The sequence below is a fragment of the Protopterus annectens genome, chromosome 7.part0 (genome assembly GCF_019279795.1).
Source record: "Protopterus annectens isolate FY-2018-M chromosome 7.part0, PAN1.0, whole genome shotgun sequence".
Taxonomy (NCBI): domain Eukaryota; kingdom Metazoa; phylum Chordata; order Ceratodontiformes; family Protopteridae; genus Protopterus; species Protopterus annectens.
Window position 1 is genome coordinate 1088880929 of NC_056739.1, and position 27500 is coordinate 1088908428.

At 37.9% G+C, this 27500-nt stretch overlaps 1 protein-coding gene across 1 annotated transcript in view; it reads right to left on the reverse strand.

Moving 5' to 3' along the window:
* The window catches only part of ITGA11 (integrin subunit alpha 11), a 1670941-nt gene that overhangs the window by 550783 nt on the left and 1092658 nt on the right, over window positions 1–27500 (reverse strand). The window contains exon 12 of the mRNA XM_044077667.1: window positions 11275–11423. Coding sequence (XP_043933602.1) covers window positions 11275–11423 — 149 coding nt within the window. The remainder of the gene's footprint in view (window positions 1–11274; window positions 11424–27500) is intronic.

A 27500-nucleotide genomic window follows, 5' to 3' on the forward strand; every position in this document is an offset into this window, starting at 1 on the left:
AAAGCCAATGTTAACAGCTTGTGGCTGACCAGATTTGCAGGTGACTGCAAACTCATTGCCATCATAGCCTCCCCAGAGGATATCAAGATCCTCCAAGACAGCATGTCCCAAGCAAATAGCTGAAGTCAAAACCATGGACTAAAACTTAATGCCAGGAAATGATAATGATAATTGTATCCCTTGGTAAGCATGACCCACCCCCCATAACCATCCCATTGACAGCACACTTCTGAAAATTAATCCCCATCCCTCCTAGTTTATTATCTGGGGATGCACATCAACAATAACCTGTTCTTTGATCACCACATACCCACTATTGTAAGGATGTCCATCCTTAACACACAGCTTACATCTAAAGGTATTGCTTCCAGATCCAGGGATGTAATCATTTAACTGTGCTTGACTCTCGTTAGGCTGCTCATTAAGTGCAATCCTCTTTTCGGTATGCATCTGTTCAAATGTTTGTCACAACTGGAATGACCACAATGCTTTATCACTAAAAAAAAATCAGTTGCCTAAATCATGAAAGCTATGCAGACCATCTCAAAGCCTTGTCCCTCTTCTCAGTATCATTCAAGTTTCTGAGAGGCAACTTCTGCCCCATGCATACGATTCAGCAGACCCTACTCTGGCAGGCATATTACACACTCATAAGTGCAGTGGCATTATATACATCCACTCAAAGTATCACAGTCTCTTTTGCAAGATTAAAAGAACATGTTGGAGGGATAGGTTTGTATCTCAGTGACTACTGCTTCTATAAAACTGTCATCAACTTCACATGAAGCAAAGCACTTCCCTTACTCTACTCAAATATATTTTGGACAAACGGATAGCTGACCATAAATTCATCCACAGTTTAGCACCCCTGTCCTTCATGGACAGGGAAACTGTCCCAACATATCCTTGTTTGACCAATATCTGGGCTATTAATATGCAAAATATAAGGGCTAAAATTTACCATGGAAATGTAATACTAGGCTTCTTAAGATCCTCACAAATCAGTAACCTAGTAAGTTCCTATGAATCTGTGATCCTGTGGGCTACTTCTTCATCTGAATCCTACATTCATAACATTATCTAAAGCAGCATGTAAACTGTTTATGACCGTACAATATTTTTGCATTTAGATGATGAATGAATGTACTACACAGTATTTTATTATGCTGTACCAGTTTTTCTACAGCAAAGTTAGCTGCTTCTTATTTTTTCTTCCCTGTAACTATACAGTGGGTGGGTTTTCAGTAATATGCTGATAGCTTAGTTTTACTATAGCATAGAAGTAAATATAAGTTTAGACTGCTATTGTATTTTATTTGTCAATATTTTTTCTTTGTTTCCCATTTTTGTTTCATACTTCCTGGCCACTCCACTGGCCTCATCCATTGTGAGGTTTAACATCACCTCCTTCCACCCTGGACTTTCTCCAGCTCAGGGATGGGCATGGTGTGGATCTTAAGGATATCATGGTAGGTTAAGACAATGACTGCTTCTGCTATGGGATTCTTTTACTGAATGACCTACAGTTGTATCCCCTGTATTCATCTTTCCTATCTGAGGGCTACACCCCTCTGTGGACCATGCCTCCCTTCAGGGAATGCCTAGGTGAATGACCCCCCACCCCCCAGATTAGCATGCCCATCCCTCCCTGGCAGCACCTCAGATGCCTGTACCATAGTTAGTGCTTTAATACCGCCCGGATGAGTGTGCTCCTTCCTCCCTTGCAGCACCTCAGATGCCTGTGCTGTAGTTAGTGCTATAACCCCCCCCCCCGGATGAGCGTGCCCATCCCTCCCTGGCAGCACCTCAGATTCCTGTGCTGTAGTTAGTACTTTATCCCTCTACTCCATGGTGCTTGCTTGTGAATATTTTTTCAGTATATTTTCAATTTGCTTGCAGCTACTGTTTTGATTTAGATTCACAAGTTGCAGCTAAAATGTCCTAGGGAGTAGCAGAGTAATAGCTGGCTCATTTAGCACTTGTGCTGATCTAACTATAAATTGTGGAGCAAAACAGAAAAAAGAAATAAAAAACTGTAGCAAGCAAGCAGTTTGCTATAAGTCACACCAAACATGAAGAAGTGATGCAGGCATTTTGCTTCAGTCCTGACCACAGAATCAGTATTGCAGTACCAGTATTTAGAAATGCCAGTATGGAAACAAATTGCCATCTGCTAATCTTGCCCCAATACCTTATGCCATGGGTGTCTGTCCCCTTTGCCCCCTCCCTATCTACGTTTCTGTGCATTATGACTCAGTGTATAAGACAATATGTTTTGTCTGATGTGTTTCAGATACTCATTTTAACGTTTTTATCCTTCCCTTTTGTTCTGTCCTTACTGCAGTTTCTCTAATTCTTTGTCTCTAACAGGGACTTCTGTGGGAGGATGTGGGTATGACTGCAGTGATTCATTGCACGTCCTGCTTTTCTGCATAGTAGATATTGATTTATAGTTTAATTTATCTAAAATATCAAATTCTTAATTTGGTGTTGTGTGAACTGATTCAGTAAGTGTACAACTACAATATGCATGTGTTACACTATGTACAAAAGAGACAGACACAAATGTAGAAGTGATGGACAAATAAGAAGACCAACAGAATAAATGACACTCATGGATGGCATTTACACCTTCTAATGACTCATTCAGTTCCAAACTCATCTCAGCTGCAACTCTTTTCAATGAATTTCAAGTGTGTGTGTGTGTGTGTGTGTGTGCGCGCGCGCGTTTTGTTTTCAAACTAAATTCTTTACTGAATAACAAGGGAATAAATTGTACATTCTTTGAATTTGTTAACAGTCTGTTAATATTTTGCTATACCATCAAGTATTCATTGCATGCTTACCATCTCTTGTACCAGCTATGGACTTAATATCCATTCATGTGAAATGTGAAGGAATGGTCATGGGTGATTTCAGGATAAACAGACAAGACACACTGTGTCTTGAGCACAGAAAAAGTCATCAGAGATCTGGGGACCCAGGTTGACAGTAGCCTTTCGTTTGACACTCATGTTGCTAAAGTAGTTAGGAAAAACTTCTATATCACCCACCTGATCATGAAGGGATTCACATCTAGATCAAGGGAGGTCATCGTCCCCCTGTACTCATCACTTATTAGACCTATGATTGAGTACAATGCCCCGTTCGGAATGTATCTGACCAGACACCTGCTGCAGCTTGAAAGGCCCCAAAAGTTCCTCACCAAAAGGATAAAGGGTCTCAAAAATATGTCTTATGCTGCCCGACTGAAAGAACTCCAGCTCTATTCAGTCTCATACCGCTTGCTCAGAGGTGACCTGTGCCTGACATATAAGGCCATGTCAAACCCAGATATGATGAATATGCTTCACCTCAAAAAATCTAGATCCCTCAGATCCACAAGGGCGGAGACTTAAACCTTGACACGGTTATAAATAGAACGTGCTGGAGGGACAGATTCATCACCCAGAGACTCCCTATGCTGTGGAACAAAATCCCGGTACATGTGAGGCAGAGCACCTCTCTGGTCTTGTTCAAGAGGAATCTTGACCAATGGATGGGAGATTGCAGATATACCTCAGGGATTACTTCAGCGTCACTGCTTGACAGAGGCACAGCAAAATGATAGGCATAGTTTTTATTCAAACTAAAGGGGTGGCGAAAGCCACATAACTATGGGCTAGGCTTATAAATGCCCTTGGGCAGATAGCCTAGTATGAACCTATGAACCTATGAACCTATGAACCTATGTGCTTAAACAGGCCAGGTGCCCATGTCCTTTGTGGCTTCTTCATTATCATATCTGCCTGAATCATTACTGACAGGAGGCAGGTATAGCCAACACCTAGACTTGATTAATATCAGCATAACAGCATAATACCAGACAGTAAAGGAGCATTGTAGCTAACTTTTCATTACAAGCTTTCTCTCAACGGATTTTTCTGGCCCCAAAACCCTTCTCTACCAAGAAAGACTAGAAGCCCCATCACTATGCTTTGTGTCCTATAGAGTTCTGCACAGAAATCTATGCCTAGCATTCCATGTCATCAATGATCCCACTATAACAAATCTCTTGTGTGTTTAGTGGAAGCACAGTTACACAAACACCCAAACTGAGGACATACGCCCGCATCATCTTATCAGTAAAACACATTGGAGGGATAAATATAGTGTCCAGTGGTTGCCCTGTCTCAAGAACAAATTACTCCTGCATACTAAGTAGAGTGACATCGTTGCCTCCTTCAAGATTAATCTTGATGGCTGGAAGGGTACCCACAATTTCATCCTAGTCTGATGTGTTTTGCCCTTCTAAAGTGGAAGTTACATCTTGAGAGTGGTATTTGCTAAGGAGCATATGGTGTTCAGATTTACTTATCTTGTAGTTCCCTTGATCCTATGATCTTCTTCCATCACCCAAAGACATCATAGTGAGTAGAACGAAGAAGTTCTCTCATCACTTTCTAAGATCTCATCACCTCTTCTGAACTACCTGATTCCCCTTCTGTATTTTATCAATCAACAATGAGCCTCCTTATAACCTTAAGAGCACTCTTTTGACCCTTCAACTTTAATATTGACCTCTTAGGGAGCTTGACTTTTATTTGTCAAATAAACATATAAGAACCATAAAAAAACAAACAAAAAAAAAAAAACAACAACAAAAAGAGGATTACATTCATTTAAGTCTAAAATAGTTTTCTATGTAGACTTAACTTAGTCCACAATGGGATAACTTCTGCCTGTGTTCCTCTACTAAATATAATCAGCTTTCAGGTTACTATACTTTTGAGTAGAAAGGATATTCCTCTATTGTAGGAGAAGCAGCCTTTAGAATACCTGGATCTTCAATGCACACTTATGCATATATACGCACACACACACACACACACACACACACACACACACACACACACACACACACACACACACACACACACACACACATATGCGTGCATATGTGCACACGCACACACAAAATGAAGATGTGAACACACAAAGACATCCACACTTGCATATACACAAAGATATGGAAAACTACATACAAAGTACAGTCGATTAAGTAAACTTACCATATCAGTATATGCTCTAATGATCCCTACTGTAGTAGTCTTAGCTATATCGGGTTATATACTGCTAAGGATATAAAAACTGGCCAGCTTCCAAAGCTTCAGGGCAACTTCCATGCTCCCAAACTATCAGTCAGTCAAGATAAGCTGACTGAAAAAAAAAACAGGCTTGGTTGCCAATCCCTTTAGTACTTTCATGCCAACTGACAGAGGGAGGCTGAGGCCTAAAAGGACAAAGCTAGTAACAACAAAAAATGTAAGAATTTACACCCTGAAATAAAAAAAACACCAAAAACATAGAGGTGGAGGGAGCAGCTACTACAACAGTGATCAGTTGAATATCTACTTTTATAGTACATTTACTTACACAACTGTACTATGATCACCATACTAATCATTGCTGCAGTAGCCTTAACTATATGGGTAGTAGGCACTGGAGAATGGTCATAGCAAACCTGATCTAGTCCTAGAGAAGGAATCAAGCTTAGAGTGTTCAGTAAAAGTATGTACAGAGGACCAAGTTGCAGCTTTTAGAATACTTCTAGAATCCATTCCTTTTCCAAAAAAGCCATAGATGAAGCTAAGCTAAGGCCCTGGTAGAGTTGACTTTGACCCTGCCTAGAATAGTTTTGCTGTGGTGAATATAATAAAAGGTACTGGCCTTAGACAACCATTTGGAAATAGTCTGTTTTGACACAGGTTGTCACTTCTTACCTTCACAAGAAATTAACACTTCTTCCCAACAACTTAAAGATTTAATTTTATCAAGATAGTAATCGAGTTGCCTGTGGACATCCATGGTGTGGAGTATCCATTCTCTTTTATTTTTAGATTCAGGGATATGGATAGTCTGGCTTAAAGTAAACTCATTTAGCCCTTTAGGGATAAAAGGATTAGTTCTCAAACAAACCCTGTCTCTGTGGAAAATGAGATAGGGTTGACTCATAAGTAACAGCTTGCAACTCAGATAACCTTCCTGCAAAGGTCAGGGCAATCAGTAAAACTGTTTTTCATGTTAAGATCCTCAAGTCAGACAGTTAGCTGATTCCAGTGGTGCAAGTATTAGTTTCTCTATCACAAAATTAAGATTCCAGGGAGGGGCCATCAGTTTTCTTGGAGGCATCTCATGCAAAACCCGTTAAAAACATTTTAATATTAGAATGTAATGCAGAGGAGGATCCATGGACAGACATGCTGAAATGGCTGATAAATGAACCTTGATGGAGGAGTAAGAAAGGCTATAGGATAGTAACTCATGTAAATATTGTAAAAACAGAGAACAACCAGTCCTGAATTGGTGCTGCTTATGTTGTTGGCACCAATTAGAAAATCTTTTCCATATACTAATATATGATATTCTAGTAGCAAGCTTTCTTGCCTCTGTTAGCACCTGCTGCATGTTCTGAGTAAACAGGTGCCTAAAGGGACTGAAGACCCATTCATCCAACATGTCAACTGAAGTTGATTGGAGCTGAGCTGTATCAAATACTCCTGTTCTTGTGTGAGTAGATCCAGTCTGTGAGGAAGTTTGTGGTAATTGCCCCTGGCCATTTCCAAAATAAGGGGAAAACATTGTTGTCTGGGCCCAAAGGGAGTCACCATAATGATTTTGGGGGATTCCTTCTCAATCTTCAGAAGTATCCAGATATCAGTGGAAAGGGTGAAAAAGCATACAGAAACATTCCTGTCAAAAGAAAAGAAAAAGCATCTGTGTTCCAGGCCTTCTTGAATGGACTCTTAAAGCAGAATCTTGCCAGGTGACTGTTCAGATAAGAGGCAAATAATTCTACACGAGGAAATCCCCACAGGTGGATCAAATCTTGGAAGATCCCTGATATAATTTTCATTCATGAGAGTCTGTCCTTGACTTGCTTAGTTTGTTTGCCACATAATTTTGCTGAGAATTATACCTCTCAACTGTACAGATTTTCACAGAATGTCCAGATTGTTGCCTCATATTTTTGGTCCATTTCTCATAAAATTGTGGTTTTCTGGCAAATCAATGGCACATTATTGAGCGGTGAAGTCAGAAAATAATGACAGACATTTGAGTTCATACGATAGACTTCATACCCTTCAGAAAAGTCATGCTAATGCAAACTGTGTTATTCTATCAATTTTGTAAGTTTGTAAGAGCAATATTTAAAAAGTGTCCCTATTTTTCGGCCTTTGTCCCCCATTATTGATAGCTTTGTCCAGATTTTTGGCTCTAAGAGGTTGAGAGGTATGCTCAGAATGTAGAATGCTTGTAGTGTGAGATTGTGCTGTGAATCTACATCCCAAGCTATCAAGGGTAGTCCGCAAAGGGGATTCAATCTGATTTCCCCTTGCTTGTTTATGTGCCACCTGTCTATGGTATTGTCTGTGACAACTTGTAGAAGTCCCACGCACCAAAGATGATTCAGGTTGTTGAGTGCAAGGTGTCTGAGACGTGGACAGATGCAAGCACATAAATATAAACATTTATGTGCTTGTATCTGTCCTTGTGTCTCAAACACCTTGCACTTTTTGCCCACCTAAAACTGCTTCTCAAGAAAAGCCTGAGGCAGCTGTGGTGAGTGACTGTTGTGGAACAGGAAGGGAGAAGGAGAGATACAGATTTAAGGTTATTTGCTATCTCCAACATGTGATTTATCTTCTGACAAACCCCAGCACTGGGTTTAAAAAGGCAAACGATGGTGCTGACACCAAATACACTTCAGATGCCATTGTGTCTTCCTTATGCACTAGTCATCAAAATATGAAAAATATGGATAATCTGTCTCTTGAAATGCACTATATCTGGAGCTAGACACTTTGTGAACATTCTTGGTGCAGTAAATAGTTCAAAAGGTAAGGGAGAGAACTAATAATGTAATCCGGACAGACAAAACTGTAAGAAATGGCTGAAGTCTGGAAGAATAAGGATGTGATGATAAGCATCTTTTAAATCTAATGTTGCTAGGAAACTTGTACAGGAAGAAGAGCTAACAAGTTGTAAAGTGACATCATTTTGAATTTGGGCAATATCATAAAAAGTTTAGGAAATACAGATCTAGAACTTGCCCCCCAAGCATTTTCTTTCTCCGGCACTAAAAACATCCTTAAAAAAAAAAAAAAAACTTTCCACACCTGGGAAGGAGGAACTGGTTCTATCATACCCTGGGGCAGCATGTTATGAAGGACAGGTGGAAATAAAATAGTCTAATCTGGTGGATGAGGGATTACCCTCTGGAAAGGGGAAATTTCCTCCCACTTCCATCTGTAACCTTGATGAATGATCTTCAGAAGCCAATTGTCTGAAGCTATCTGTTGCTAAAGAGAAAAACGGATAGTCAGACTTGCTGGAAGGGGAAAAGGGGCTGCCAGGGTGGGAGGGGAGGACAAGGTCCCTTAAATAGTTATACTGGCTTGTTGGGCTGCCCTTACTTTTGGGAACCCCTTACTATTTCTTCTTAAATGTCTGTTTACCTGCATTATGCTGAGACTGGTTATTGTTTATTTTTTGCCAAAATTGGATGAGGGGTTAGAGAAGCTCTTAGAAAATGTAGAAAAGGAGGGCTGAAAAATCTTAGAGATTCCCCCCATCAGCCTATCGCATTCATCACACTTTTTTATTAGCTCTACAGTAGAGGGGACAAAAACTAAATCTCTATTAAAAGAAGAATTTAAAATCTCATTGTAATATCATCTGGGAGATTCGGAAAACACAACCAGGCAAACCTCCTCAAAACAGTACTAGTAGCCATTACCTGGAAGTAGCATTAACTGAGTCATGCACACCCTATAAATAAGGAGTAGTGACTTGTTCAATGGAAGTAACTAAATTATTTAAATCAAAGCATAATCTGCAGACAAAACATTCCTCATACTTTCACAAATAGAACAGACTTTAATATATGAGCCTGACAATTTAAAATTCTAAAAATCAAAGTTGCAGAAGCATATACTTTTTCCCATATTTATCAATAATCTTCCCATCCTTCTCAGAAAGAGTAAGATTAGAATTAACTAAATGTTTAGCAGCAGTAGGATTAACTAAAGTTATAGCTGATGGGTCAAGTTTGGTAAGAGTATAAAAACTGAAGACTGAAGAACGTTTTACATCCTAGCTACCTTTTTAGGGGAAGCTGGATGACTAAAAGGAAAACTGCAGGCAGTTACACACACGTCCTCCAAAACTGTCAGAACTGGAGGAATGGGTGATGTTTCTGGAAATTTCTTCTGTAACCGCTCATAGTATTTTCTGAGAGACTGAGAAACAACAGTGTTCTCACACTGAAAATACTGGGGCATTCTGGAAATAGTGTCAGAGAAAGAGAACCCCTCACAGTTAGAATCAGAAATTGAGCTCTCCTCCGAGTCTGAATCAGAAATCTGAGGAGAAAACATTGTATCTGTCCCTTCATCTTCCCTTCCAATTTCAGAATCTTGAATTTCTTCAGAAAAAGAGGCATTCCTCTTTCTTTTACCAGAAGCTACTTTATAAATAGGATCGATGGCCTGATTTAAACACTGAGACAGATCTAGTACACTACTTCTGTCTAAGGAAGTTTAAAGGGGAGTAGATACAGGTTTAGTGTTCTACTTCTTTTTAACAGGAAAAATGGGGCCAACAGTGTTATTAATGGCAGCAGCATCTTCTCCAGGGATAGGCACAGCATTCTTACCCAAACAGGGAAGCCTTCCATGTTCCATCTCCCAGGACCAACAAGAGTGGCTCTCCCTTGCCCACTGAGTGGACCCCAACTGCTGCAGAGGATGCAGCTAACCCTGGTTGATGTTAGTGTTACTTGCTACACTATAGGGATCCAGGATAAAAGATGAATGAGGTACAACTAATGGCCATGGCAGAGTCACCCACCTAAGTCTGAGGCAAATTGCTTGCCTGCTGTGGTGGCAAAAGCTGTTTGCTTAATTTTTTATTTTTGTGGCTGGAAGAAGAACCAACTGTGGGATCAACAGTTTGTTCCATGGTCAAGCTGAAAAAGGTGCCTCTTTCCTGGAGAAAACCAGTAAATATAAAAGTCTTTAAAAGTCCCTTTTTCACATAAAAAACACAGTGAAAAATCACTTTAAAACACTTTGCCAGCCCCCAAAAGTAAAATAAACATAATTTCTCCACAGAAAAAATATTTTTTAGTTATTTTAAACAACTTTGAAACTGACAGGAAAAAACAATGCTCTCATTTAAAAGTACAATACAGTCTGATGACAGTCTGTTAAAAGATAAACTCCTAGTTTTAAAGTAACATCTCTGAACAGAAAATTGTTATTAAACATATAATTTTTAAAATGGAAAATTTATCCCCAGTGGAAACTTATCAGCCCAACAAAGGATTATCACAAGTCAATTGTAGATCCTCAAAAGCCTCACATTACCATATTCTTCGATGGCAGGAAAGCTCTAAAATGCTTGGCACCCAAGACTGTCTTTTTAGTCAGGTCAGCTTGGGCTGCCTGATGGTTTGGGTGCATGGAAGGTGCCCTAAAGTTTCGGTAGCTGATCGGCTGTTATATCCTATGCTGGATAAAACCCATGCAGCTAAGCTTGCAGCAGTGATCAATATGATGAATATCTTACACATTATTTAACATTAATTAATGCATCTGTATAAATATAAAACTGGAATTTAAAATTGTAAACCATATGGGAACAATAGTAGTATAATTTATTAAGTGACTAGAGTGAAAAAAGTAAAATAAACATTGGGGAAACAAAGTTTTTGAATGGTACCCTAATAAAACAGACAGACACACACACACACACACACACACACACACACACACACACACACACACACACGCACACACGCACACACGCACACACACACACACACACACACACACACACACACACACACACACACACACACACACACAAAAACAGAAAAAAACTTAAATGTTCATCCTGTGTGTAAAGGGCCATGATAATAAGAAGTGATAAATGTTTACTGATCAAAGAAGGATGTCTTCCTTTTTGGAACTATGCATTTAATACATGATTTTACCAAATGAGTGTTACCACCTCTACAATATGCTTTGTGATTGAGCTGGAAACACAGTGTTAATACTGTACTTATAGATTTTTTCAGTGCAACTTTTTCATGAAGTATTTTTGGGTAGTTGAATTCTGCAAAATTTTAAGACAATATGGAAACGAAGCACTCCTGTAATAAAACCGACAAAGCAAAATATAGTCATTTGCTGCAAGCAAAGAATTACAAGTTTAGTGCTCTGATCTCACCTGTTCTCCCTTCAGAGATTGATATATGTGGACATTCTCATTGCTCTGTATTGTAAATATTATGACTTTTCCAGTATGATTAAATCTGGGAGCACCTGCCACATAAAGTCTTCCATGGTTTGCAGACATTAAGGATGTGACTGTGTAACCTGTAAGAAATATACTGATATTAGACATATATTATTTCTCTCTAAAAAATCAAATAATTTTTGTTCAGCTGCATATGCTTGACTAGGAGACTGAATATTATTTTAAAACTCATTTCAACAAGAGAAAATACAGTCAAAAACTGATTCAATGTGCTAACATACTTTTAACTGATAATTACAACTGTTTTGTGTATCTGTTATTCAGTTTCAAATCCAACTTCTGTTCATTTGCTCCTAACTAAAATTCCTAAAAGTAGTCTATTTCTCAAGCTTTTATTCACTCTCAGTTTCTTAAAAAACCTCCAGTATTGTTGCTCATTAATTTATTACTACCTTTTATCTCTGTGTAAGCACTAATTTCAAAAGAAGAATGTTGTGATCATTTGTCTCCCCAAAGCCCCCTACCCTACTATTCCTGAACACTGCTGACTTGTTGCTAGTGGCCCATCTCTAGCCAAAATACTAAAAATGCTTTTATAAATACAAATAATAAAATGCATATGAGATTATTATATTCTCACTATTTAGCAGTAGAAGTTTCACTCTGGTTTTAACTCCTCAATAGCACCTTATCAGGGCACTAACATTTTTTTAAATACAGATAAAGGTCTTTTCACTGAATACTTGTTGACCTGGAAAAAGTGTCTGACCCTGTCAACCACTCACTGGTACTGTGGCACATTAATAGCACTGGCTTCTTATCTAAAATGAGTAAGTGGTTTTATACCTACTTCTACAAAATATCTTTCCAGTCTCTGTTCTCACATCCTAGCTTCACTTCAGCAACTTTCCAAACTAGTATTCTACAAGGCTATGTTCTGAGATCATTACCTTTGCCATATTAATTATTTTTTCTGCTGTCCTTCGTCAGATCAAAATGGTACATATGCTGATAAACTTGTATTTAAAACAGCCTTTACCTAGATTTCTGAATTACAATTGCACTCTGTCATTAAAGACAATTTCAGCAAAAATTGATCTTGACTTTCTTGCGTTAAATTGACTATTTACACCAAAACAAAAAAAAAGTTGTGTCTAGACCCCCACTGTAGCTTTTTTCCCATGTCTATACTCAACATCTTTGATCTTGAAGTAATGCTGCTTGACTCCTAAAAAATACTTAGGTGTTCTACCTGACCTTACATTAAATTCACATTCTGATTCTGATGTTGACAGTTCTGTATGCAAATCCCTTAACTGTCTCATGTTTCCATATAAATCAGCTATTCACATTTTTACCAAACAGTTTTCTGCAGCAGTGAAATTCATGCCCCATCCATTCTTAAACTCAAGAAAAAAAATGGGCTTTGGCTTTTACAGTAGAAAGCCAATGTGTACTTCTTATCCAACTGGGTTTCCACACAGATCCATGCACCCCTCAGCTTAGCTCTTCAATTAAAGAACACACACACACCCGCGTTTGCGCATGCACACACACACACACACACACACACACACACACACACACACACACACACACACACACAAAGAACCTGTAGCAGCATTTCATTACAATGTAGGAACTCTTGATTGCACCCCCTAACACTTTGCACCATGGGCAGTTGCCGCTTCACCCCATCATTGCAACACTACTGATCATTGATCTCTTTTTCCCATTTCCTACATAGGTAAGTGTATCACATTAACTGTCACCATCTCTATCAATTCAGTGTCACTCTCCAACCTTCCTCAACAATCATGCTTGACTGTTACAGGCCTTCTACTACACAATCTAGCCATATTGTTGCTGGACAACCTTATTTCCTCTTTCCTTCCTCCTGTCTCTCCCAAATCTTCCTCACCAAATCATCTTCAGCTTTCCTGCGCTTGTTCCCAAACCACTGTAATCTGTTCTCTTTGACCTTCTCTGCAATTGGAGCTATTTATTTGTCTGTCCCATAGTATGCATCCTACCACTTGTCTCAGGCACATAATCTCCATCACTTCTAGCGTCCCCAACTGCTCTACCTTTACTACCCATGTTTCTGTGCCATACAGAAGCAATGGTTGCACCATTGCTTTGCACACCTTACTTTTCTGCTTTTTTGTCAGTCTTCTGTCACACACAACTCCTGACACTCTGTGGCAGTTGGCTGGAGCTCCTTTAATTCTAGCTTTGACCTATTCCACTATTGTCCTAACTATCTCAATTTTCAGATTCTTCTAATTTCCCATATTCATTTCCATGGCCACTGTCTTGTCTGTACTCGGTCTCATACCATGTGCCTTCAGTTTTGCATTCCATTCCTTACCATTTGCTGATGTTCCTGTTCAAAGTCTGCCTGTAATGTCACATCATCTGCATATAGCAGCAGTTTTATTAATCTGTCCCATCCAACCTGTTTGCTAATGTAGTGCATCACCAGTATGAACAGCAGTGGGCTTAGTACTGAAAATATTCACTCTCACTCAGATCCCCACTCTGAATCTGAACTCTGTACTTGTGTCACTGGATCCTTATACATAGTATACACTCATTCTACCAATGTTTCTTGGAACTTGAACCATCACAGGACTGCCCAAATCAGCTTTTATGGGACCTTGTCATATGCTTTCATGAAGTCTTAAGTCCAACAACTCCCTTTCTATTAGCCTTCCTTTGTGCCACCACTCTAAACATACAGCTCCTTTTAAATGTCTATGCCTAACTCATGCAGCTTCTGACTATAATATCTTTTTTGAACTCCATATCTTTTAGTAAGTATGGAACACTGACTCTTCTCAGAATTCAATTCCTTTTCTTTGTCTGTTGCTGAAAAAGCTTTCCATAAAATTCCTCCTGTGGTTTGGAACTCCCTCCCTCTCACTACTAGAAATTGCTCAAATCTTAATACTCTCATAACAACTAAAACTATCTGGTTGAATCTTCCCAAAATAAACATTCTGACAGAACCCTCTCACTCCTTTAATCTTCCTTCTCCTTTCCCTTATGCAACTCTACTTTCCCTCAAGATGTTGTTAAGCACCTCTCAGCATTGTTAAGCTCTAGTCTCATCGTAGAACTGTAATAGTCACAGCAGTCAGCAGGCACAACATAAGAGCTTTGGTCAGCACAAAAGATCTTTAAAAGCTGTAAAACTGTAAACACGTCATTGAAGCTTTTTTATTTTCTTCTTTTTAAAGTGAAAATGACACCATGTGCAACACACCAAATGCTCCTACACTTTTCCTTCTCTTTTTCCTATTTTAACTATTAACGAATGGAAGGAGGAAAAAGCTGCAAGCATTGCAGAAACTATGCTTTGGATCTTTCAGATCTTAGCCACCCTTCTTGTGTGTTCTTGGTATGGATATCAAGATTCACCTCTTCAGCTTTGCCTTTAATATTCAACTCATAATAATATGCCGATTATAGGAGATCCTGTCATAGTCCTCTATTTTATATTATGATAGTTATCCTTAACTAAAGGAAGTATAAACATGTCAGTTTAGGTGTGTAAACTTTAGCCATAAGAAATACTAGTATGTTTTGTCAGTATTCTTGTCGATTTCTCATTAATGATTACCCCAGAAATGTTGAGTTTAAGATCACTGACTTCATAATGTAGATTGTAATGTTGCCTTGTATGCTACTGAGAAAAATAATGGAATAAAGTCTATACATGTTCATTCATTACTAAACATACATTTGTTGCACATATATTGCACAAGCACTGATCATTTTATAAACACACTGAGATGTTTTGCTTTTTATGGGGAGTGAACAAAATATGGTATATGGAAAAACTGTAGTACTAGTGGAATTAGTGCTATGTTGATTCAGAAAACTCATGATATGAATATCAGCTCTGTAAAAGTACTCATATGTGTGGAGATGTAAATTGTTAGCAATGCTGATTACTTCAGGCATCATATCATAATACAGTAAGTTCATAGGTTCATAGGTAGGTACTAGGCTATTGGCCCTAGGGCCTATATAAGCCTAGCCAAAAGGGTACCCTTGCTGTCGCCACCCAAGAAAATTATTTTCCTGTGCCCCTGACGAACAGAGCCAGAGAAGTAATCCCCGGGGTGAATTTCCTATTTCCCATCCAATCATCAAGATTTTTCTTGAAGAGTGCTAATGAGGAGCTCTGTTTGACACAGATTCGTAGTCTGTTCCAAAGTATGGGAAGTCTCTGGGACAGGAATCTATCCCTCCAGCATGTTCTGTTTATTGTGGTGACAAGGTTTAGGTCCCTACAGCGTGTAGTTCAGAGGGATTGGGATTTCTTTAAGTGGAGCATGTCCATCAGCTCTGGATTTGACATAGCTTTGTATGTTAGGCAGAGATCGCCTCTGAGTAGGCTATATGCGACGGAGTAAAGTTGAGGGTTTTTGAGACAGTCTGCGTAGGGTATTTGTTTGAGGCCAGTAATCCTCTTTGTGAGGTGTTTCTGTGGCCTCTCCAGTTGTTGTAGATGTCTTGTGAGGTACATACCAAAAGGGGCGCTGTAATCTATAATGGGTCTAATGAGTGATGAGTAGTGTGGAACAATGACCTCTTTTTTTCTGCATGAGAAACCTTTTGTGATGAGGTGTGTCACGTAGAAGGATTTCTAGACCACTGTGGCAATGTGATTATCAAAGGAGAGACTACTGTCCATCAATGTCCCAAGGTCTCTAATCACACTTGTGTCCCAATGTCTTTTATCACACTTTCGGTGTTAAGTAGACTACCACCTATGTGGTAGTTCATGGGTACAGAGTTTTTACCAAAGGGGATGACAATGCACTTTTTGGCATTGAGCTTCAAGCCATGGCTTTGACACCAGACATCTGTCTCAGTGAGGCCCTTTTGTAGAATGTCCACATCATTAGGAGTTTCAATTATGGCTCCCAGTTTGCAGTCATCTGCAAACTTTGTTAGCCAAAGACCTTCTGTGTTAGCTTGTACTTCAGAGAAGTATATACCAAACAGGAGAGGACCCAGGACTGAACCCTGTGGTACTCCACTTGTCAATGGTCTGAAGTCGGATTTGGAGTCTGCTACTTTCACAGTGTGGGTTCTGTCCATGAGCCATTTGGCAACCCATCTTGTGACATAGGGATTTATGCCTAGTTTAGTGAGTTTATCTATAATTCCAGAGTGGGGGATGGTATCAAAAGCCTTGGCGAGATCTAGATAGGCTGTGTGAACAACCTTACCTTCTCTATGGCTTTGGTGACTGCTTCAAAGAAGTCTATCAGGTTTAGGAGACATGATCTGCCTTTTAAAAACCCAAACTGGGTGGGGTCCAGAGTTTGGAGATTACCAATGTCTTTGTTTATGAGTTCCATGATAATACGTTCCATGGCCTTGCAGACCAGGCTCGTCAGGCTAATGGGGCGGTAGTTCCTGGGGTCTGTTATGGCTCCCCCTTTGTCGAGTGGGATAACTGTCACGGTGCACCATTCAGTGGGCACAAAGACTGAGGTGAGGCTATGATTGAGCATGGTACTTAGGTGGGGTGCCTGTTCGTTCTGTAGTTTGTGTAGAACGCAGCCTGGGATATTGTTAGGTCCCATGGATGCTGTGTTCTTGGCTTTGGAGTGTGTGTTTTTTACCTGTGCAGCCATGATTACAGAAACTTTGCATTCTTCCGGTATAGAGATGGGCCCTCTAGGGGGTGAGAGGGGGGTAAAGTTAGCACTGAACCTATCTGCTAGGATGTTGGCAATATCAGTTGGTTCTGCATATTTAGTGCCATTGTGCTGTAACTCAGAGCAGATCTGAGTGTTGCCATTGAGATTCTTGACATACCTATAGAATGTTCTGTGGTTGTCTTTAAAGTCAGTGGCAATTTTGTTTTCGTAATTAGCTTTGATGGATTTTATGAGGGATCTCAGCTTCTTACTGAGGCTGACCCAGGAGCTCCTCCAGTCATGGGATTTTACTCTCTTTTGCAACAGTTTCTTTCTTCTGTTGTAGAGTTTGTTTATGGCAGAGGACCACCAGATTGGCTTCCTTTTTTTGGAAGATAGCATCTTGGTTCTGTTAGGGATAGCACGATCCATGCACTCGTGTAAGTGATTATAAAGTGCATTTGTGTAGGATTCAGCAGTCATACCTCTATTGTCCATCTGCATGTGTGTCATGAAGTTTGCCACTTCTGTCTTAAGAAGTGTGAAGTTGACTTTGGAGAAGTTTTTTATGGTGGTTTCCCTAATGGGGGTGGGGGCGGGATGTGGATGTCTATGGTGATTAGCTTGTGGTTGGATCTGACCAACGAGGAATTAACCTCTGGTGTGGAACACCGGTTGCCCATGTTGGTAATGACCAGGTCTAGGATATTGCTGCCCCTGGTGGGGGTGTGAATAATTTGATCCAAGGCATTGGAATTTATGAATTTCTTAAAACGTTGCGCAAAAGAGTTGGTACATGAGTAGTTTTCCCAGTTAATTGTGGGGTAGTTGAAAGCACCCATTATTAGGGTGTTGGGTTGTACCCTAATATTTTCAGTGTATCAAGAAATGAGGAGTGGGAATCCTGGGACATGGTGGGGGGTCTGTAGCAAGCTACAATTTGGATTGCGGTCTTGTCCAGAGTTAGTTGCACTTGGATAATCTCGTATGCATTATGCTGTGCAAATAGCCTGGAGGTGTGGATATCCTTAATGAATATGGACATGCCTCTGCCTTTAGTGCTTTTGTCCGGGTTAGGATAGCCAAACGGTAAGGTATGAATTATAGCCTGGTAATGTAGGGGTGCTCTCTGGAGCTTTGAACCAATTTTTTTTTTCCAGTCATTTTTATACCATTATTAGGTTTGTATAGATATAAGTTCTTGTGGTTATTTTTATGCAGGCAGCACTGTTTGTACAGGTTAGAGATGCACAAGACATGTTAAGTGCATAAACATACATTTAAACGTGTCTTGGTTATTCATGTATTTACAAAGGTTTTGGGACATAGTTGTTAAACTTCTGGATGTCTTTTTTCTTAACTAATACTTCAAGAGGAGTCAACTACCAACACATTATAATGCAGATATGTAACAGGACTAAGTTAAATATTCCCCTGATGCCTGTGCTAAAAACAGATCAGTTTATTTAACTGACAACAGATGATTATGTGGATTTTATCTTTAATTTACTTGACTGGCATTTGAAATGTTTAAATCAATTCAGCGTTCTTTTATCTTGATAAAGCATCTGATGGATTTATGCTTGAAATGAATGCTGATTAGTTTGAACAAACATTTTTCACTACACCCCCAGTATTATTTTTATTTTGCCATTTAGCAGTAAGGTTTTCTTGTCTGAATTCTAAAAAACCCTTTTGCTCATAACTCCATCCATTGCATTCTTCTCAGCACAGAAAAGTGATATGCAATGAAAATGTGTGATTTAACCTTAACAAACTATTGTTTCCACTGATATGTCTGATGTATGCAACTTATTATAATCACATTGCAAGACCACTAAGTGATCAGTTTTTAATGAATGACTCATTGAAAATCATTTGCTTTAGACCATGCAACCAAATAAAACATTCAGTCTGTTTGCATTATAAGTTGCTTAAAGGTTTTGGTAACTACCTCAGATTTTTTTTGTAATACAGTAGGGGTAGAGTTGTCTCATTTTGCTTGCAGCCTACAGGGGAAGCAAAACCCTTTATATAAAATAAATAAATGCTTACATAGTTTTGTTTGGCTGATTGGACCAAAGTAAATGGTTTTCAATGTCCATAGTGGAGTACATTATATCAACATAGACCACATTTTTGCAGTATATTATTTGTGTAACTAAATCTACCTTGAGCCATGAATTTACATATTATTCATGCAGGGACATGAGTTTACATATTATGCATGGGGTAGAGGTGTCACTTAGTCAATCAGAAGGAGTCCAGTCTTTCCAGAATAGCTACTAGTGATCCTGTATCTAGTATTTTATGCATTACTGAATCTAACACAAAGTTTGGGGTCAAACAAGCTGTCAGGTGTGTGCTACTTAATAAAGTGAGCTGATTTATTTAAAATCATTCTTAATTCTTTTTTATACTAGGATTAGATTTGGTCTGGAAAACTATAGCTACAGCTTAGAATTTTTTTTGCCTTCACATCTATAGAAGGATCATGCTTTGGTATGGTCATCTTCAATTCTGTCTCTAGAACACAAAACTGTCCATATTGTTAGTTAAGTGAATGTTTTTTTCTTCAGACTAAGAAATGTAAAATCAGATGTATTGATTAGTAAAGCTTTATACAATATTTAGAAATAATACTGTTCTGTGTTTTTCCAGGGCATGTGAAAACAAAGGACATTAAGGGTATTGTAGTCACAGTAAAGGGATCATTGATGTGGCTTGATAGAAGGCAGGGACAGTGTATAGTGTCTGAGGGGGGTACATTTTTAAATTCATTACTGTGATCTTTGTCCTTTCAATTCAATCATAACCTATTATTATAGAAGGTGGTTGTCGTTTGGGTGGGGTGGGGTAGGGAGGCAAGGTATGTGTGAAAAACAGAGAAGGCATGTGATTTGGCAAGCCTAAGGACAGTGTATGGGCTTATGCTCAATAAGCTGAAATTCATTAGTGAGGCCAATGTGCATTTCACTTTTCACAATCACATCAGCATATGTTTATATTGCATCTGAAAGAAGTGGGCTGTTGCATGACTCATGTAAGACAATCACTGATACAGCTAGTTTGGGGGTCATGTGTATATGTATCTTAGAGCAATAGGTTGAAATAATTCACTATGGCTATTGTTTATTTCACTCATTTCACAAATAATCATCAGAGCTGTACACAGAAGGTGGCTGTGTTTTTGCAATATGACTGAAGAGGCATACTGTATGTGAAAGCATAGGGTCATTAGATTTAGATGATTACTGTCAAAACAAAATGCTAATGGCTTATTGTGGAAGTGTGTAACAGTAGCAAGTTATAATATGGCTTGCAGTGAGGTAGTGTATAATAAAACCACATTGAAACATATTACTGTGGTTTTTATGATTTCATTTTCTTCTCAAACAGACTTGAGAAATTTAAAGAATGTGGCTATCATGTTAGGCGATGATGTATAAATGCAAAAGGTAGTTAAAGGATCACTTCAGAATGATTATTTAGAATTTTGGGAAGGCATTATATGTTAAAAGAGCAACATTGCCATTACATTTAAGTGAGGAACTCTCTTAAAAGATGCATATGTCACTGGGGCAGTATGTATCTGTTTTTTATACAAGTAACTGAAGTCTCTGAAATTTTTTTACTGTAAGCTGCATTAAAGAAAATGACATAAAATCTTTATACACAGCTAGCAAATCTAATGGTTCAGATGGATTTTTCTGTCACAGTCTGGCACTATACCCAGTTTCACCTTGGTGGCTATTTGACCATTGTCTGCAAGGTTGCGGGAAAACGTTTTCTAGACTATATGTGTACTATTTCACCAGCCAAGGCCACATTTTGTTTACTAGATATAGGGGAAGGTGTAGGCTCTGTCTACTGAGATATGCATTGTTCTGGGATGCAAATCAGGACAAAGGTGCAGTAGACTCTTTGGCAGGAGGGTAGAATGACATTCTTGAGAGTATTTTTTACCCAAGTATGGTATTAGAATTTATTTTTTTCAGAAAACGCAAGGGGAATTGACAGCCTCATATAAAGTCATTAAATCCAGCAATTGCAAGGGCTTTTGTTGCAGGCTCATATCATATAAATGATTCTGTTATGACACTAGGTAGCTTAAAGAATGCTTTTTTTGGATCTATAAGTGCCCCTCATATTCTTCTCATGCTCTTAGTACTTGCTACCAGCCTCCAGCAGCTTCTGGTACCACTATTCTTTTATATAATGCACTTTTCTCCTACTCCAGGATGAAACTCCTATAATATTCTAAGCTAGACTGAAGTCCCTGTGCCATACAAAGATTTACTATGACTAATTCAGTCTGGGTTCTCATTAGTAAACTATTCCACCTCCTGGATAAATGGCTGAGGCACATTATAGAACCAGTGGGAGTACAGGTAATCTCTGGCACAGGTCAAGCTTATCTTAATATCATATGAGTTTTAGCAAAACTGTTATAGAGGAGGAAAAACTACCTTTGTTAGAGCCATGGTTCATAAGTTCAGAACTTTATAGGTAATTTACTAGGCAATAAGTCTACAGATTATTAAAAGCATAGTCATCAAACTAAATTTAAAAGTTCCCTTCGGTCTCAAGGAAACCAACTCAAGACAGACATTGGCAGAATTTGAGGCGGCCCACTCAGTTACATAACATGTAGTATAAGTTTGTGCCAGGGGTGGGGGGTTAGCTGAGATTTTAATTGTTCATGCCAACATATCTTATTTATCTGTTGATGAATATTTAGATCTTTTAAAAGGTTATTGGGGAAACTATTAACTCTAAGAAGGAATATAAGATCAAGGAGATTTGGATATTTTCATTGCTGAAAAGGCTAGATGCAGATCATCATGGAAGAATCTATAAGAGATCAAGTACATAGAGAAGGCTACTAGTCTGTAGGGATAACTGAAGGTTTTGAGGTCATTGGTCTGTTTTAGATGGGAATCTCAAGTTGGATGATATGTTTTGATAGAAAACATCCCAAAAGGAACCTTATATTCAATAATGGGTCTGATAGAAATTAGCAAAGGAAAATGTTTTTTTTTTATCTTAGTGAACTACTATGGAGACAGATTTGTCAAAAAAAAAGGAATTATCAAGATACCTTACAACAGTTCCTGATTGTGGAGTTGTGTCATGTATATGGTCTGATGCTGAAATGTTTTGTTTAATAAAAATGAACCAGTCTGCAATTTATCTTGTTTATTTTGTGACTGCTGTCCTTGCACCATTTGTTAACATAATCTAACCCATGTTAGAACAGTGTTAGGGCAGTGGAGGGAGGAATGAATAAAAGTATCCAGTTTGCAGTTATCCAGAAATTAGATTACCATATGCCTGGAGTGTTACGAAGTTCTAAGAAACATATCTCAAACAGGAGAGGGCCCAATACTGGTCATATTGTGTAATGTTTAGCCTATATGTTTTCATACTGGGACTGTCCTTATCTAAGCTCTTATAAAAATGAAAATGAAATATGAAAATGAACTGCAAATATGAACTGAAATAAATTATACTTATGTGACACTGTTCATATTCTTTGTTTTTCCTGCTGTATTTGAGTTTCAATTATTAATTACCTTCTAGATTTCCAGTGAAAGGCAAACTTCTTTAATATGCTGGGCAGCGGTAAGCGAACAGTTAACAATTAAAAGCAATTGCTACAGGAATATGGCAGATTATGTATTGGGGATATTTGCTGCACACAAAGGGTTCACATTTCTTCTTTATCTCGGGAATAGCTAATAACTGGGAAAGAGTAAAAAAGTATCAGAAAGCATTTATAGTTAAAAAGTCAGAAAGTTGTGTTAGGATGTTCTTATACTTATATCAGAGATGAAAACACAGTATGTTTGGAAAGATGCTTAAGAATACAGATTTAAGGATCCTATAATTCAGAATGTTGGTATAATAAAATAAAATGAATAAATAATATGCTGATAAAAAAGTTTGTTCCTGCTTCTGTTACTATAGGAATTGAAAAGAATGAGTTCCATGTACTCAGCGTGTTTTTTTAGACAAAAGGGGATGTAATTTTGAAATTCCACTTGATTGTATTAAAGTATGGTAGCAGCTAAAATTTAATTCATTTTCAAAGCCAATTTGAAATGAGGGCAGGAATTTATTTTTTTTTAAATACAAAATGACAACATATGTGTGCTTGAACTACTGACTTTTAATAAGAACAGCAGCGACTGTATATATAATATCATATGATTGGTTGAGTTTATTTAGATGTGCTCACTGTGTACGGTATTTATCTGATGCAGTTATATCTAGTAGGTGACAAAAGTGCTTATCTGTGTATCACATGTGTTTTATATTAACATGTTTATTGGTTTTTTCAACTCTATTTAGTTTATTTATATTTCACATTTTTGTAAGGGGTACAGGTCTGATTGTGATACATAAATACACTTCTCCCTCCTCCTTTTGGCCACACCTACTGCTATTACATAAAAAATATATATATAATATCTTTAGGTAGACATGTTAGATGGAGATCTATGACTCAAAATAGCCATGGACCTTACTGCTAATGTTAGAGAGGCTGGTGGAACAAGTCAGAAAATCTGCTGTAAATCTTTTTGCTAGTCTTCCATCAGAAGGATCACACCTAATCCTGATAGCACTTAAAGCTTCTAGATGTCTATCCCTTCACTAAGAAAAGCACTGTGGCTACTGTAAACTCTAATAAGCAGCTGTTAAAAGTCTCAGCTCCATCTGGACTGATATATCCTCATAACCTGGTAGTCAATTGACCATCCAATCACGTGGATCCTAGTAACAATAAGAGTACTCGACTTTACTCACCTCCTTCAAATATACTCACTTTTTTTAGGGGAAGTTTTTAATTGATCTAGATGTTCAACCTTTTATATAAAATGAATATCTCTGGAAGTGAGACCTTTTCTTTGTTACTGAACAATAACTCTCTGAACTGATCTCTTGTTCAATAATTGTCATAGTGTGAGAAGAGCTACATGTAGCTGTAATTGTAGGGTTACAGGAACTGGACCTGGAATAGTAACTACAATAAATTATATTATTCAGCCTAAGAAATGTATAATTTGCTTGTGGTTTTGTTTGTTCACTAAGTGGAAAACAGTTTAGTGAAAAGAAAATGGATTAGTAAAGGTGAATATAATTAAATTATCTGAATTGAACTAAACAATTTGGAGATCTGGTACAGATGAGATAAAAAGGCTTAAAAGCACGGCACAAGAGTTAATGCCATGGAAGTTACCAGTGTGTGTTGCAATCATAACAGCCCCCCTGCACTCATGATATGGGAGTATAGAATGCAATGAGGAGAAAGGGATTGATGGTCAGCACTAGTGTGGTGTAATGAAAACTAGACTGAACAGCTACTGAAGATTTACCATTCAGCTCAGCAAACATAGACATTTGTACCTGTAAGAGGTGCCTTAGCATGCGCTACCACCTGTGACAACAAAAATGCACTTTTGGAGAAAACATTATTTTATAAGGCTGCAACTAGCCTTTAGGTTTCTTTTTCTAATATACCATTTCCAATGAAGACAAAATCATTTACACTTGCCTGTGTCTTTCCTGAATTTTCAAAGAAAAATGGAATAAAATAAAAAATATTCTAGTTTAAAGTATTTCTTGCTAGAAAAGAAGGAATAAAATGAATTAGGATAAGCAAGATTAAAGTCAACATTAGCTTTCATCTTAATTTCTAGCCCATATGGGTCAAAAAACTAAAGCATATGTAGACAGAAAGAATTACTGAAATGACAGACAGTAAATGACCATATTTCAAAATATGTCCCTTTCTTAGAAAAAATAAAAGAAGCAAAACACATTATTGCCTAAAAGGAACCAACCTTCTACAAAAGCATCACTAAGCTTTTGTTGAAGAGCACCCTGTAATAATAAAGGAAAACATCTAAAGCAAATGAATCAAGATGGCAGTATAAAGTAACACTGCAAATTAAACATGATTATCTAAGATGCATCTCTTCACTCAAAAATATTCCCAAATAAATGTATCATTTTATTAATTAGGTGTCTGATTTGCAAACCTGTTTTGGTCATGAGCCTTGACACAGACAATGCAAATTGCATAAGTATAGTAGAAGCCTGAAAAACAAGCACACAAAGCAGAGAGCATATTACAAAAAGATAAGATCAATGAGTGCAAGAAAACTGGCAGATCTGTAATTACTAAGGAAGGCATATAACAGATAAAGCAATATTTATAAACCTCATGCATACACAAATATGTGTATTAAAGGAGAATACGGAGTACAATAAACAAATGAGTAAGATGTTTTGGAATTCTTAAAGTATGACTACATTTAGAAAATGTGTGCGTGTGTGTGTGTACACACACACACACACACACACACACACACACACACACACACACACACACACACACACACACATTTTCTAAATGTAGTACACACACACACACACACACACACACACACACACACACACACACACACACATGTCCTTGGTGGTCTAGTGGTTAGGATTTGGTGCTATCACCACCGCAGCTTTCATAGACCTTTTAATGAGAGTTAAAAAAAAAAAATAAAAATAAAACAAGTTAAAAAAGCACATCCCAGATTCAAACAAAATACTAGAAGGATATCAGTACAACTAGATTTACTGTGTGCTTTTGTCTATTAACAGTCACAGGACTTCTTCAGAAGAATACTAGTGAATTCTGAGGTTGCTGAAAAGTAGATGAGAGACTCTCATTTATTTATAAGAAGGGAATAACATCAAACGTGCTCTGGAAAAATATAAAATCACATTCTAATGTTGGTAAGCAGCTGGTAATGCAAAAATGTGGAAGATGAAAGCAGTGTGAAATTATTTATGAGGGATCCTATATCACCATGACTGATTATCCCAGAAGCATTGGACTATAGGGGAGATATGACTGTACAACCTCTGGGCTATATACATGACCACTTTTTCAAATTTGCAAGACATTCTACAGGAGTAAAATGGAATAACACCTTCAACAAAGGGTGTACCAGCAGTTATGTCATCAAAAATGGTAACACTAGAAATGCACTGATTTGACACTGCAAGATTTATTCAGATTCTAAAAAAATATTTTTAATATACCAAATAAGGTACCTTTCAAAGCAATATGTGGAGATTGGGAGAGTACAATTGAATACCGAGAGCTTGTTTGGCAAATTAAACTGAATGCAAACAAGATCCCACTTATTAATGATTGTATTTTGATTGCTAGTATTCTTAAAATAAGAACTGCTGGGCTATAACAAATGAAGGTGGTATGTTCTTTAAAAACTTTTATTATATGATTACCAGTGGAATATTTATAATTGGCACATTTGTTTGTTCAGGTTGTAATTCTGAAGAAGTCCTGTGACTGTTATAGGATGAAAACCTCAATAAATATAATTGCATTGATACCCCTCTGGTGTGTTGTTTGAACCTGGACATGCTATTTTTATTTTATTTTTTTTTTTTTGAAGATTTTTGCTTTTGGTTCCTTTTAAAGTGACTTCCAACATTTTGTATTGATGTTCAGTTTATATTAGGGAGCTATAGATGAAGGTGGGGTAAAATTAATATCCAGAATACATGTGTACTAACTTGTATTTATATCAGAAGCAGAAATAAAATTATATATATATTTTTTTCACCACTAAGGTCAAGATTTCTGTTTATTTTTATTTTAGAGTGAGGTCAAAACTCCATGTACTTACAAACACAATGTACTTCTGTGTTAAACAGGATTGAATGGCAATGAAATCCCTGAGAGTAGTAATGCAGTCTTAAGCACATGTTGTACTGAGTATCTTATTAAAATACCCAAAGTTCTTATTATAAACTATTATAGGGGACTTGATATATAGTCTCAAGGGACTAGTTCTGTTTCCTAGATTCCCACTTAATTGAACTACAAAACGACGAGACAATGTTGGTGAAAATTTAGTTTAACATACATGCAGATCACCATAATTTAACTCTAGGAAACTAACCACTTGGCGACCATGGTGAATTTTGCCCTTTTCTCCACTATAGTGCGATCTTGAAGTTGGTATATTTAGTTAGGAGGTGTGGGGGGCAAATTGATTTGCTTTGGTTTCTTTTTAAAGTGCCGGTGGTCATATGATTAGTTTCCCAGGGTTAAATTATGGCAATCCGAGTGTTCATTACAGTAAATTTTTGGCAACATTGTCTCGTCATTTCGCTGTTCGACTTAGTGGGATTTCAGTAAATAGAAATAGATCCAGTCTCACACAGAGGTACTAAATGTAGTGATTTAGAAGACTTTTGGTTTTACAGTCTGGCATTTTACTTGAGTTCCATTGGGAGAAAATGACCTCTGATAAGGAGGACTGGTGAAATCATGAGGGGTAAAACTGATGTGCAGAGCTTATGCCCACTATTAATTCATCAAACAATGTACCATTGCTGTTAATGTATAAAGGTCAGGCCTAACGTCCATGTACAAACAAAGGCAATGTGCTAGCTAGTAAAACATTATTGTGATGCAGTGAAATAACTGAAAATGCA